The following is a 13,965-nucleotide window of genomic DNA, read 5'->3' as shown; positions in this document are numbered from 1 at the left end:
CATCTTCGGATTCTTGCCTCCTGCTAAACTGTTCCTTTCACGTTCATCTGATACTTTCTTTCCTCCTTTTCTTTTGGTGCCTCTCACTGTGCTGTATCCTCTTCTGTTTCCTGTTTTGCTTTGCTCCCTCTGTGTTATCGCTCCCTCTTCCTCTTGCCCCTGTTTTCCCAGGTCATTCATTTCGTCCCACAAAACCCCCATCATCTTTTCTTTCTCTCCCATCCCTCCATCCCATTCACTAATAGAGTGCAAAACTGGCAAAAGAGATCCTACAGTAAAGATGGCCTTCCTCTTCCTGGCCCAGCTGTTATTCCTCATGTCTCACAAAGCAGCCATGCTTTACTGCACATGCAGCTGTGCTATCAGTATGCCAGGGGCTGTCCTTCTCTAGTCTCGCTTCCTTTCCCGCCAAAGATCTTCGGTGCTCATACCTCTAGCACCTCCCCCAGGAGGCCATTCTGTGCATCCCGCAGCCTCTCTGTGAAAAACATCTTTCCTTATGCTGCTCCTGACTCTGCCCCCTCAGAGCCTCTTACCAGGTTAAAGCTGGAGGTGCAGATACCTTCTGAAGTTGCTCAGAATATTTTTTCATCATCTTGTCTCCACGGGTGTATGGTGCAGATTCCGGAGCTGCACTACTGAGGATAATTAATGTCTTTTTTCTGTCTTTCTGTAGTGACCCGACATAATCACCTGAAGGATTTCATGCTGGTGGTGTCCATTGTCATTGGGGTGGGAGGCTGCTGGTTTGCTTACATCCAGAACCGCTACTCCAAAGAGCATATGAAGAAAATGATGAAGGACCTAGAGGGGCTGCATCGAGCCGAACAAAGTCTGCATGACCTGCAAGAGAGGTGAGTGAGGACCTCCTGGAACTCGGCATCGCCAAGCTGAGGGACCTCCGCTTCATTTCCGGCTCGGGTTGTCTGCTTCCTGGGCAGGGAGTCATTGCACAACCGCACGTAGTCACCAGCCCAGGTGCATGGCCCCAGCTGAGGACGCCCGCTGCAGTGACTGGACTAAAGTTGGTAGAGAATATAAGATAGGGTAGGTAGAAATAGAATGAATGTAAATATTCCCTTCTCTATACCTCAGCAGCACCTTCTCTACCCATGTGCTCATCCCACGCTTCTTTTGCCTTGGTTTTTGCCCAGTCAGAACTGGTACTGACTCCACTTGTTGTGGGGAGAGAGGGATCCTGAAGTCATGTTGCTAACGGCCTTCGTTCATGGCCATCAGGAGCTCTTGCCTGGTTAGGCTTTCACCCTTTTCCCCTCTGTAATTCATGGCTTACAGCCTTTGTTGATGTGACTCCAGCTTCAGAATCTAGCACATGTTCACCCTGCATCCCACCTTTAGGTGTGGCTTTTGCCTGAGAGTTTGTATTCCCCCAAGAGTGTGACTGTAGCGTGTCTGCTCCCCCTATCCCAGATTCTCCACACTCTGTAGAGGCCTTGAGCTTTTGGCATAGTCTGAGTTGAGTCAGCAATTTTGTATCAGGAGTTTAGGGATAAATTTACCAAGATGTAACAGGTCTGTGCAATAATGTTTAGCTTGGACATTAAGATGGTTTAGCCCACGTTAGACATAGTGTGCTGTACAGTAAGGTCTGGAAAGACGTTAACAGGAGCACACGAAATTTAGCATTTCTTTACAGCCTCTGTTTGCAAATGAGGCTTGAACATGTGCATGGTAAGGAGCCGGGTATGCTCTTGTCCACGTGTTATTAGCCAGCGCTCATTAAACCCTAAAATTTAACATCCACCTGAGACCAAGTGTTCCATTTTTACTGTGCATGCAGAAGTCTACAGGTGCCTACCCATGTCCTGGTTCCCCTGCTAACCAAGCCAAAATGAAAGGCCAGGTAGCCCAGTGGATGTTCTCTTGAAACCCCATGGATCATAAGCTACTCACTCCTCAGCCCCTAGTGGCATCAGACCGCAAAGCCCCAGAGGAGCCCCCTTAACCCTCCCCTACAACATGAAACCACCCATCTTGCCTCTGGAAAGCGGTGCCACCATTCCAGAGGGTCTGACTCTTAATGGGCAGAGAGGACATTGAAGCCCTTCTGCCTGCACTTCTTCAGCCCATGGTCTACCAGTGGTGGAGGCGAGAGGGTTCTGACATCCCTCCTGCTAGTGAAGAGTCCGATCCTCTGGAGTGGGGCCTTCATGTCGGGAGTTAGGATTTTGCCTTCCTTAGGCTCTTTTGGTGCTTTCACCCCCTCACCTCTGCTAAAGGTCGGTTACAGGGTAGCAGAGGGCTGTTGTCTGATGAATGAGATTCAGAGCTGGAAGCAAATCTTGGCCAGCTGCTGCTGCCCTTAAATGTTTGCTGCACAGGCAGAATGGAGGTATCTTCTGCTCCTCGAAGTAAAGTGGTGGAGCGTGTTGCTGCTCGGTGGGAAGAGGGGTTGCATGATGCTACGAGGAGTGGGAATGAATGATACTACCAGAGGGAGCTCCAATGCTCCTCGGGGTTGTGGAAGGAAATCGTGTGGAGAAGCAGCTTGTGAACTCTAGGGTTTGGGGGAAAGAGGAGAATCCTAGGGCTAACTAGCCCTTTCATTTTGGACTGGTTAACATGGGAGATTTTAAGATTCAGCACATGGACACTACACTTTTTGTGTTAGTATTCACGTTAATGCTGTCCTCACACTATTGAGGTTTTTTTTAGCTTACAGTTAGCAACATTTATTACATTACACATTAATTGATATTTTAGAAACAAAGAAGCATGATGGCAGTAAAAGACTGTATGGTCTATCTAATCTGCGCACTAATTTAACTTTACAATTCCCATTGCTTCCTCAGAGATCTCCTATATTTATCCCATGCTTTCTTGAATTCAGACACTGCTTTTGTCTCCACCACCTCCACTAGAAAGCTGTTCCATGCATCCACCACCCTCTCTGTAAAGAAATATTCACTAAGATTATTCCTTAGTCTACCCCCTTAATTCTCATCCCATGACTCTTCATTCTAGAGCATTCTAGTCCTCAAGTGCCACACATGGGTCATGTTTTCAGGATATCTACAATGAATATGCATGAGAAAGATTTCCATGCATTGCCTCTGTTGTATGCAAATATACCTTATGCATATTCATTGTGGATATCCTGAAAATGTGGCCTGCTTGTGGCACTCGAGGTCTGGAGTTCACCATCCCTGTTCTAGAGTCTCCTTTCCATTAAAAGAGGCTCGCCTCCTGTGCATGGGAAATCTTTGAGATATTTAAATGTTTTTATCGTATCTCCCCCATCTCGCCTTTCCTCTAGAGTATTCATGATTTGATCTTTGTCTGTCCCCATATGGCTTACAATGAAAACTACTGACCATTTTAGTAGCCACCCTCTGGACAGACTCCATCCTATTTATATTCTTTTATGGGTTTGGTCTCCAGAACTGTACACAATATTCCATATGAGGTCTCATCAGGGACCTATACAGGGGCAATATCACCTCCCTTTTTCTGCTGAACATTGCTCTCCCTATACAGCCTAAAGCAACAGTAAAAGCCAACAGAGGAGGAGATCGCCCCACTGCCACTACTTCCCATTCCTCCTGGGTACAGAACTTGAGGCCATCTTATCGATGGTGGGTTGTTTTTTTTTATTGTTTTTTTTTAAAGGTCTTCACACTTTTTGTCAAGGGCAAGAGGGGTCACACTTGGATCCTCGGGAATGAGGATTGCCAGAAGTCTCCCTCCTCAAGGTCCCGAAAACGCTCGGCTCCTCTCTCTTCCCCATACAGAAAGGGCAAGCAGCGGAAAAGACAGGTGGAGGACAAGACAGTGGAACGATAGGACCGAGGTTCTTTCAGAAGACTCCTGGATAGAGAGTCTGGAAGTCGGGATAAACAATGTGACAAGGCGATAGCTAAAGCCAGAAGAATGCTGGGCTGCATTGAGAGAGGAATATCTAGTAAGAGAGAGGAAGCGATGATCCCCTTGTACAGGGCCTTGGTGAGGCCTCACCTGGAGTACTGTGCTCAGTTCTTGAGACCGTATCTCCAAAGGGGCAGAGACAGGATGGAGACAATCCAGAGAAGGGTGACCAAAAAGGTGAAGGGTCTTCATAAAATGACTTATGAGGAGAGATTGAAGAACCTAAATATGTATACCTTGGAGGAAAGGAGGAGCAGGGGTGATATGATACAGACCTTCAGATACTTGAAAGGTTTTAATGATCCATGGTCAACAACAAACTTTTTACATTGGAAAATCAATAGAACCAGGGGTCACAATTTGAAACTCCAGGGAGGAAGACTCAGAACCAATGTCAGGAAGTATTTCTTCACAGAAAGGTGATGGATGCCTGGAATGCCCTTCTGGAAGAAGTGGTGAAGACTAAAACTGTGAAAGATTTCAAAGGGGCATGGGATAAACACTGTGGATCCATAAAGGCTAGAGGATGGGCATGAAGTGAAGAGCCATGGGGGTGGATTACTGGAGTGAAGGCTAGTACCTGGTGATTACTACCCTTACTCAGTAAGCCTTCACATGGTTAATGCAACTCCAACATTGCTCTCTGCTTCAGTGGCAAGGGGAAATGTGGAAAAGAGGATTTGCATTCAGATAACAACCAACAAGGACTGAACTTCACAATCTGGGTAAACAAATAAGCATGGGGGTAGCTTGTTTATTACGGTGGTTACTACCCTAAACCAATTAAGCCTGATACATCACTTTGAATGCATATACAACGTTGCTGTCTGCTTCAACGGCAGGGGGAAATGTGGAAAAGAGGATTTACATTCAGACAACATCCAACAAGGCATTGATCTGTGCAGTCTGGGTAAACAAGCATCGGGGTAACTTGCTGGATGCAGCGGTTACTACCCTTAACCATTAAGCCTTATGTTTCACCTTTGATGCAAGTGCAACATTACTCTCTGCATCAATGACAGCTGATGGCAGGAAATTTGAATCAAACAGTTACCAACAAGGGCTCTGAACTTGGTGGTTGATGAAACAGATAAGTATGGGAAAATAAGTGTGGAGGCTTGCTGGGCAGACTGGATGGGCCGATTGGCCTTTTTCTGCCGTCATTTCTATGTTTCTGTGGTTCCTCTGTGAGTGATGCAAAGGAGGGATTATTGGAGGATGATGACATTCCTCCAGATGTGGAACTGCATAGAACAATGCTGTGGCCCTTTCATAGGGATGAGTTGTCTGATCTAGTTTCTCAGACCTTGAAAGCCATTGGATAAGGAGGCAGTTCCGGCTACAGCTAAGGAACGATCTTATTAAATGTCAGCTTGCGAAATGCATCCTGTCTTTTTCTCTCTCCATGAAGCCATTCAGGAACTGATTGATTTGGAGTGGAGTGCAGCAGAGACTAATTTTAAAGGGGATCAATCCTTAAGAACATAAGAAATTGCCATGCTGGGTCTGATCAAGGGTCCATCAAGCCCAGCATCCTGTTTCCAAAAGAGGCCAAACCAGGCCACAAGAACCTGGCAAGTACCCAAACACCAAGAAGATCCCATGCTACTGATGCAATTAATAGCAGTGGATATTCCCTAAGTCAACTTGATTAATAGCAGTTAATGGACTTCTCTTTCAAGAACTTATCCAAAGCTTTTTTGAACCCAGCTACACTAACTGCACTAACCACATCCTCTGGCAACAAATTCCAGAGCTTAATTGTGCGTTGAGTGAAAAAGAATTTTCTCCGATTAGTTTTAAATGTGCTACTTGCTAACTTCATGGAATGTCCCCTAGTCCTTCTATTATTTGAAAGTGTAAATAACCGAGTCACATCTACTCGTTCAAGACCTCTCATGATCTTAAAGACCTCTATCATATCGCCCCTCAGCCATCTCTTCTCCAAGCTGAACAGCCCTAACCTCTTCAGCCTTTCCTCATAGGGGAGCTGTTCCATCCCCTTTATCATTTTGGTAGCCCTTCTCTGTACCTTCTCCATCGCAATTATATCTTTTTTGAGATGCGGTGACCAGAATTGTACACAGTATTCAAGGTGCGGTCTCACCATGGAGCGATACAGAGGCATTATGACATTTTCCGTTTTATTCACCATTCCCTTCCTAATAATTCCTAATATTCTTTTTGCTTTTTTGAATGCTGCAGCACACTGAGCTGACAATTTTAAAGTATTATCCACTATGATGCCTAGATCTTTTTCCTGGGTAGTAGCTCCTAATATGGAACCTTGTTCATTGTAACTTATCTTCTTTAATTTTAATGTTATAATACCCCTGTTCCATGTGAACCGATATGATGATATGTTTCATGAATGTCGGTATAGAAAGTTAAATTAAAAAAAAAACCAAAAACCTAACATCGTGTAACTAGAGCAAGGGTTATTTTTTCCTATATGCAGCACCTTGCACTTGTCCACATTAAATTTCATCTGCCATTTGGATGCCCAATCTTCCAGTCTTGCAAGGTCCTCCTGTAATGTATCACAATTCGCTTGTGATTTAACTACTCTGAATAATTTTGTATCATCCGCAAATTTGATAACCTCGCTCGTCATATTCCTTTCCAGATCATTTATATATATATTGAAAAGCACCAGTCCAAGTACAGATCCCTGAGGCACTCCACTGTTTACCCTTTTCCACTGAGAAAATTCACCATTTAGTCTGTTTTTAGTCTTTTAACCAGTTTGTAATCTACGAAAGCGCACCACCATTTCCTTCCCACTCATTCTCCTTCCCACTTCCTCCCCCTCATTCTCCCTCCCACCTCTATTCTCCCTCCCTCCCTCTCACCTCCCCCCTCTAGTCTCCCTCCCTCTCACCTGCCTCCCTCCCCCCTCCTCACTCTCTCCTGCCTCCCCCCTCCCCTCCCCTCCCCTCACTCTCTCCTCTCCCCTCCCCCCTCCCCCTCCCACTCTCCTCCCTCCCCCTTCCCTCACTCCTCTCTCCTGCCTCCCCCCTCCCCTCTCCTCCCACTCACACTCTCCTCCCTCCCCTTCCCCCTCCCTCCCTCTCGCGCGCTGCCGCCGCCGCCGCTACTGCTCCTCTGGCTCCTGCTCCTCGCCACCGCCGCGCCTGCTCCTCGCCGCCGCTCCTGCTCCTCCTAGTGCCATTTTTTTTTCGGGCATGCTCCGCTCTGACCGACGTACTCGCCCACGCATGCGCGGTAGAGCTGCTCTCTACTGCGCATTTGTGCAGGCAGTTGGTCAGAGCCCATTTATAAGGTAGATATTGAAAAGCACCGGTCCAAATACAGATCCCTGAGCACTCCACTGTTTACCCTTTTCCACTTTGAAAATTGACCATTTAATTCAGGGGTGGGCAAGTCCGGTCCTCGAGGGCTGCAAACCAGTCGGGTTTTCAGGATACCCCTAATGAATAATCATGAAATAGATTTGCATACAACTGAGGCAGTGTGTATGCAGATCTCTCTCATGCATATTCATTAAGGATATCCTGAAAACCCGACTGGTTTGCAGCCCTCGAGAACCGGAATTGCCCACCCCTGATTTAATCCTACTCTGTTTCCTGTCTTTTAACCAGTTTTAATCCACGAAAGGACATCACCTCCTATCCCATTGTTATTATTTGTAAGGGTTTTGGGTGGATCCCTGGACCTGTGGCAGATGACCATGCCTGCGGGGGGAAGTCCCGTGAGGTGCCACAGGTCAGGCTCAGCGTAGGAGACAATCACACACTAGTTCTTTTATTATACAGGATTGGTGAACCACCAGAGGTGGCGGTAGTGAGATGGAAAGTAGCCCGGTTGGGCTTGTAGTCCCTCAGGCTCTGGAACAGCGATCCCACAATGGCTGTGCTGTAATAGAGAGATTGTGAGTAGTAGCAGTATATGCAGAGTTCAGGAATAGAGCCTCGTTGGTAATGTACTCACGCAGTGGTCTCTCAGTGTGGAGCACAGGAGCTGGAGTAAAGGCAGGCCCTCGAGGAGCGAGTACTTGGTTCCAGGGAATAGCTCTGAGAGATAGAGACGGTAACTCACAGATGTTATAGGCAGTGGTATCTTCCTGGCAGAAGTGGAGTCCAAGTAGCGAGTCTAGGAACATGGGCCCTCGAGGAGCGAGTACCGGTTCCAGACTGTGACCTGAAAGATAAGAAAGAAAGAGAGGCCCCGAGGAGCGGGTACCCCAAATAGAGTAGGTCCAAAGGAGGCAGATTTGTAAGGTATGGAGAGCAAATCCCATCCATTAGGAAAACTTTGCTAACTCGATTAGCTAGCAATCACGTAGGCCTTTTGTATCCTGGATGCATGATGTCATCACAGGGGTACACCCCTGATGTTCGCGCCACTGAAGGTACTTGAAGCAGGGCTGCACGGCACGCGCGCCCTAAGGCAGCTGAACAGCATGGCAGAAGGCAGCGCCCAAGCCGGTCTAGGGACTCCGGAGAGGACGGCAGGCAGACGCCATGGCAGCCAAACATCCGTCAACCGCAGGAGGCATTGCCAGAGAAGTAAGGAGAGCGGAGTGGAGACGTCGGGCAGCGACAGTCGTAACACCCATGACTTTTTAGTTTTCTTAGAAGCCTCTTATGAGGGACTTTGTCAAATGCTTTCTGAAAATCCAAATACACTGCATCTACCAGTTCACCTTTATCCACATGTTTATTAACCCCTTCAAAAAAATGAAGCAGATTTGTTAGGCAAGACTTCCCTTGGGTAAATCCATGTTGACTGTGTTCCATTAAACCATGTCTTTCTATATGGTCTATTTGATCTTTAGAATAGTTTCCACTATTTTTCCTGGCACTGAAGTCAGGCTCACTGGTTTATAGTTACCCGGATCGCCCCTGGAACTCTTTTTAAATATTGGGGTTACATTGGCCACCCTCCAGTCTTCAGGTTCAATGGATGATTTTAATGATAGGTTTCAAATTTTAACTAATAGATCAGAAATTTCATTTTTTAGTTCCTTCAGTACACTAGGATGCATACCATCCGGTCCAGGTGATTTGCTACTCTTTAGTTTGTCAATCTGGCCTACTACATCTTCCAGGTTCACAGTGATTTGGTTCAGTTTGTCTGACTCATCACACCTGAAAGCCATCTCCGGAACTGGTATCTCCTCAACATCCTCATTAGTAAACACAGAAGCAAAGAATTCATTTAGTCTTTCTGCAATAGTCTTATCTTCCCTAAGAGCCCCTTTAACCCCTCTGTCATCTAATGGTCCAACCGACTCCCTCACAGGTTTCTTACTTCGGATATATTTTTAAAAGTTTTTATTATGAGTTTTTGCCTCTATGGCCAACTTCATTTCAAATTCTCTCTTCGCCTGTCTTATCAATGTTTTACACTTAACTTGACAATGCTTATGTTTTATCAATCAATACACATCACCAGCAACATCATTATTAGTTACCTCTTACAATGTAATTATATGTAATTATCTGGCCTTCCTTTTCCTTCTTACTCCAAGTTCTATTGTTCCTTGTTAAATGTAACTGCTTTTCCGCACTATTTGTTCAAGTTTAAGTTTATTTTGCACTCCTGTTTCATGTGAACCAGCATGATGGGACTATTGTCTTGAATGTTGGTATATAAAAAACTTAAATAAATAAATAAATAAATCCTATTTTCTTCAGATGGATCCTTCTTCCAATTTTTGAAGGATTTTTTTTGGCTAAAATAGCCTCTTTCACCTCACCTTTTAACCATGACGGTAATCGTTTTGCCTTCCTTCCACCTTTCTTAATGTGCGGAATACATATGGACTGCGCCTCTAGGATTGTATTTTTAAACAATGTCCATGCCTGTTGAACACTTCTAACTTTTGCAGCTGCACCTTTCAGTTTTTTTTCTAACTATTTTCCTCATTTTATCAAAGTTTCCCTTTTGAGAGTTTAGTGTTAGAGCTGCAGATTTACTTATTTTCCCCCTTCCAGTTATTAGTTTAAATTTGATCATGTTATGATCACTATTGCCAAGTGGCCCCACCACCATTATCTCTCTCACCAAATCCTGCGTTCCACTAAGAATTAAATCTAAAATTGCTCCCTCTTGTTGGTTCCTGAACCAATTGCTCCATGAAGCAATCATTTATTACATCCAGGAACTTTATGTCTCTAGCAAGTCCTGATGTTACATTTTCCCAGTCAATATTGGGGTAATTGAAATCTCCCATTATGATGATTTCAACAAAATGAATCAAGGTAGAGCTAATGTCTTGTGCTCAGTTTTCCACACTTATGAGAAACCCTTTAGTACATTTTGGATGTTGTAAATCCTAACAATTTATTGCTTTATTCATTTTGTGATCATTTCTATGTGATACACCACTATGCCCTTTTTTGTTATACTTTGTGGTAATCAGTCAGACTTTGACATTTGGGATTTCACTTGTTTCTAAGTACCATATTTTACTAATTGATCGACTCATTTAGATGTGATCATTTTCTTGAAGTAAGTTTTCTTGAAGTAGTGAAGCTAACCAATTTGGCAGTGCATTATTATTGCACTGCCAAATTGGTTAGCTTCCCTGATTTCTCTTAGCATTTCATCATCTGTCTGACCATTTTGTCCAGGTGGACGGTAGTATACTCCTATCACTATACTCTTACCCAACACAACATTAAATTTAATCTGCCATTTTGATGCCCAGTTTTCCAGTCTCACAAGGTCTTCCTGCAATTTATCACAATCTGCTTGTGATTTAAATACTCTGAACAATTTTGTATCATCTGCAAATTTGATTATCTCACTCGTCGTATTTCTTTCCAGATCATTTATAAATATATTGAACAGTAAGGGTCCCAATACAGATCCCTGAGGCACTCCACTGTCCACTCCCTTCCACTGAGAAAATTGTCCATTTAATCCTACTCTCTGTTTCCTGTCTTTTAGCCAGTTTGCAATCCACGAAAGGACATCGCCACCTATCCCATGACTTTTTACTTTTCCTAGAAGCCTCTCATGAGGAACTTTGTCAAACACCTTCTGAAAATCCAAGTATACAACATCTACCGGTTCATCTACCATTAGCAATGGTAACATGAAATAGACTTAGTTTTTGGGTACTTGCCAGGTTCTTATGGCCTGGATTGGCCACTGTTGGAAACAGGATGCTGGGCTTGATGGACCCTTGGTCTGACCCAGTATGGCATTTTTTTATGTTCTTATGTTCTTAACTCCTTCAAAAAAATGAAGCAGACCTGTGAGGCAAGACTTCCCTTGGGTAAATCCATGCTGATGTTCCTTATTTCTGTATTAGGTAAGGGTCGGTCTGTGTTCTGCCTGTGTGTGACTGAGGTGCAGTATTTTGCTGCTAGCATGTAGTTTCTCTGTAGGGATTTGTAGTAGTCTGGCTTGTTCTGTTATCCCAGTAGGTGATGTATTAATGTCTAGGGCCTGGTGTAGTATTTGCATTGCTTCTTTTTCATAAGGTTGCTGTTATTTGAGTCCTGAGAGTCAGTGCTGTTAAGAGATGATATGGCAAGGTTTTAGGCGCCTTTTTTTTTTTCCTTAGCAGGGTTTGTAACTTCACAAAATGTTTAGTAGTGGAAGGGCTCTTTTTTTAACTGAGGTGACTCCAGAATTTGAATATAGCTTTTTTTTCATGTTGGATTGTGATGTGAACTGTCATAGTTTTGCTCTGGCCCCCATTCTTATGATTGTTGCTATTTTATTATAGTTATGGTGATCTCTGTCTTTCTGGAAAGAGGATTCTAGAAAGAATATATTGATGTTTGTTTTATGACTGATTGGATCTAATATTTGTGTTTTATTTGCTTTTTACATGATATTCTTGTGAATTTATAAAAGAAATTAATACAGATTGCTAAGGAATTTTTAATGTTGGTAAGTACTTGAAATAATAGTTAAAATATTCTAAAACATTTCACTCATGATGTATGAGGGCTGTTGTAGATGACTTAGGAACCAGTTGTAGGAATCATGCTAAGGCATTATTTATCAATAAAAGTACAATTAGTAGGATTCAGACCTGTATGCCTACAGCCCAACCTTCTTAACCTTGGGCCACCCAGAAACTCAGTTCTGGCTACGCCATTGGACCATGCAATTACCAGCAAAAAAATCAGGATTGCTCCCTCCCTCCCTCCCCTCACCAATTAAGAAAGGCAAAGCTGCACCCAGAGTCTATTGTTTGAGCTGAATGTAAACAGCTTTCCTAGAAGCAGAGGAAATGACATAAGAGATCTGGGAGTCCCTAAAGGTAAAAACCTGCAGTCTCTTTGCATTCTCTGGAGTTCATGGGGAGAGCCATCTCCTGTTTACCTCCTCCAATGGCTTTTAGCCAGCCTTGCTTGCAGTGTAGGCAGGAGGCCTCTGGAGGTAATGGGGCACATCTATAAGTCCCTGCTGTGCTGTTCTTTGCAGTTAATTCCTAATTGTTTTTCACGCATTCCCGAGCTGAGCAGAAAACTGGTCCACCCTGTAAGTTGGGAACCACATTCGGAGCCCTTTTAGAAGCACTGAGTGAATGAACACTGTCAGGCCCATACAATAAAGACAAGCACCCAGCCCCTCTCCTGGGCACAATACCGTATTTAAATGAGGGGTCACGCTAAAAAGGAGGTGCTAGGGACACTAGCGCATCCTAGTGCCTCCTTAGCAGTGGAAGCTTAGGAGAGGTGGCTGTCAGCGGGTTTGGCTTTTTTTTTTTTTTTTAATCTGTTTATTAAGTTTTACCATTATTATAAGAACACCTTGCATTAGGAAACATTTGCAGTATATACAAGGAAACATAAAAAATATACAAAGGCAAATGTTAAATTATCGCATGCCACATAATGGGGAGAGCGAAAAAAGAAAAGTTACAAAAGGAAAAAACACTTGTTATCCTATTATAATTGGTATATCCCCGACTCACTACGGCTAACAAACAACTCGTTTAGGAGTAGTTTTATTTTGTAGGAAATTCTCCAGTTGAATGGGATCAAAGAAAATATAGTTGACACCTTGAAATTTAACTAGGCACTTGCAGGGAAATCTAAGTAAAACGGAAGCACCCAGAGCCAAAACTCTAGGTTATTTAATAAGAAAAATGTTTCTACCAGCCTGTGTCTCTTTGACAACATCAGGGAATACATTTATCTTGAACCAAGAAAAGAAGAATCTTTAAAATGGAAAAAAAAAGTTTGAGTCTATTGCTTATCACATTCACGAGCAAAACTTACTAACAAAATAGCTCAATCCTTAACATCAGTAACAGAATCTTCCAAAAATTCAGTAAGATTTAACAATTTCTCTCTCGCATCCAACTCTCTATCCACAGCCTCAACCTGAGCAGTAGATTTGTCATCTGGAAGATAAGTCATTAACAATCTCGGGGATGGTCTCTTTAGAGATTTTCAAGAAGTCAGTATAAAACTTTTTAATCATCTCCAAAGGGGAAATTAAAGAGCAATGAGGGAAATTTAAGAAATCTCAAATTAAATCTTTTAGAGTGGTTGCCCATATTTTCCATCTTCCTATGTAAAGATTGATTATCTCTAATCAGGGAGACCTTAGTATCTCGTAATTTGTTACAATCATACACAACACTAGTAATATGGCTTTCTAATCCAGTAATTTTCTGCGAATGTTCTTTAACTTGACCAGATAGAGTCCCGTAAGATCCCAAAACATTATCAATTCGTAAAGAAAGAGCGGACTCCAAATTAGTGATGTCATTTCAGCAGGTTTGTCCACTTTACAAGAATCACCTATGACTTGGGGCCTCACCTCCAGGGAAGGATTAGAAAGATTAGTTAAAACTACCGATCCTTCCCTAGAACCCAGAAGAGAAGGATTAGGCACCTGCGATGGGACTAGACCAGAGGGACTACAGGAGTGGAGTCAACAAACCCAGAAGCTCCAAGCTCACTTGGTCCAAAAAGTGAAAGAGTAAAGTTAAAAGTTTCTAATGCGGGTTGGGTAGATTGAGAGGCAGGAGGGGATACTCCTCAAGGTAGCTTTTCTCTTCTTGCCCATATCCAGGAGTGAAACTTAAGAAATGTGGTGGAGAGACTTCCAGGAAAAACAGACAGAAGGGGCGCATGCCGG

The 13,965-nt window shown here is 43.6% G+C and overlaps 1 protein-coding gene across 6 annotated transcripts in view; it reads left to right on the top strand.

The window, feature by feature from the left end:
* The window catches only part of STIM1 (stromal interaction molecule 1), a 327,443-nt gene that overhangs the window by 228,656 nt on the left and 84,822 nt on the right, over positions 1–13,965 (top strand). For all 6 annotated transcript variants that reach the window (XM_029601953.1, XM_029601952.1, XM_029601954.1 and 3 more), the window contains exon 7: positions 677–854. In XM_029601953.1, coding sequence (XP_029457813.1) covers positions 677–854 — 178 coding nt within the window. The remainder of the gene's footprint in view (positions 1–676; positions 855–13,965) is intronic.

The sequence above is a fragment of the Rhinatrema bivittatum genome, chromosome 5 (assembly GCF_901001135.1).
Source record: "Rhinatrema bivittatum chromosome 5, aRhiBiv1.1, whole genome shotgun sequence".
NCBI classification, from domain to species: Eukaryota; Metazoa; Chordata; class Amphibia; order Gymnophiona; family Rhinatrematidae; genus Rhinatrema; species Rhinatrema bivittatum.
Note: the sequence above shows the minus strand (reverse complement) of the source record. Positions and strands in the feature narration are given on the sequence as shown.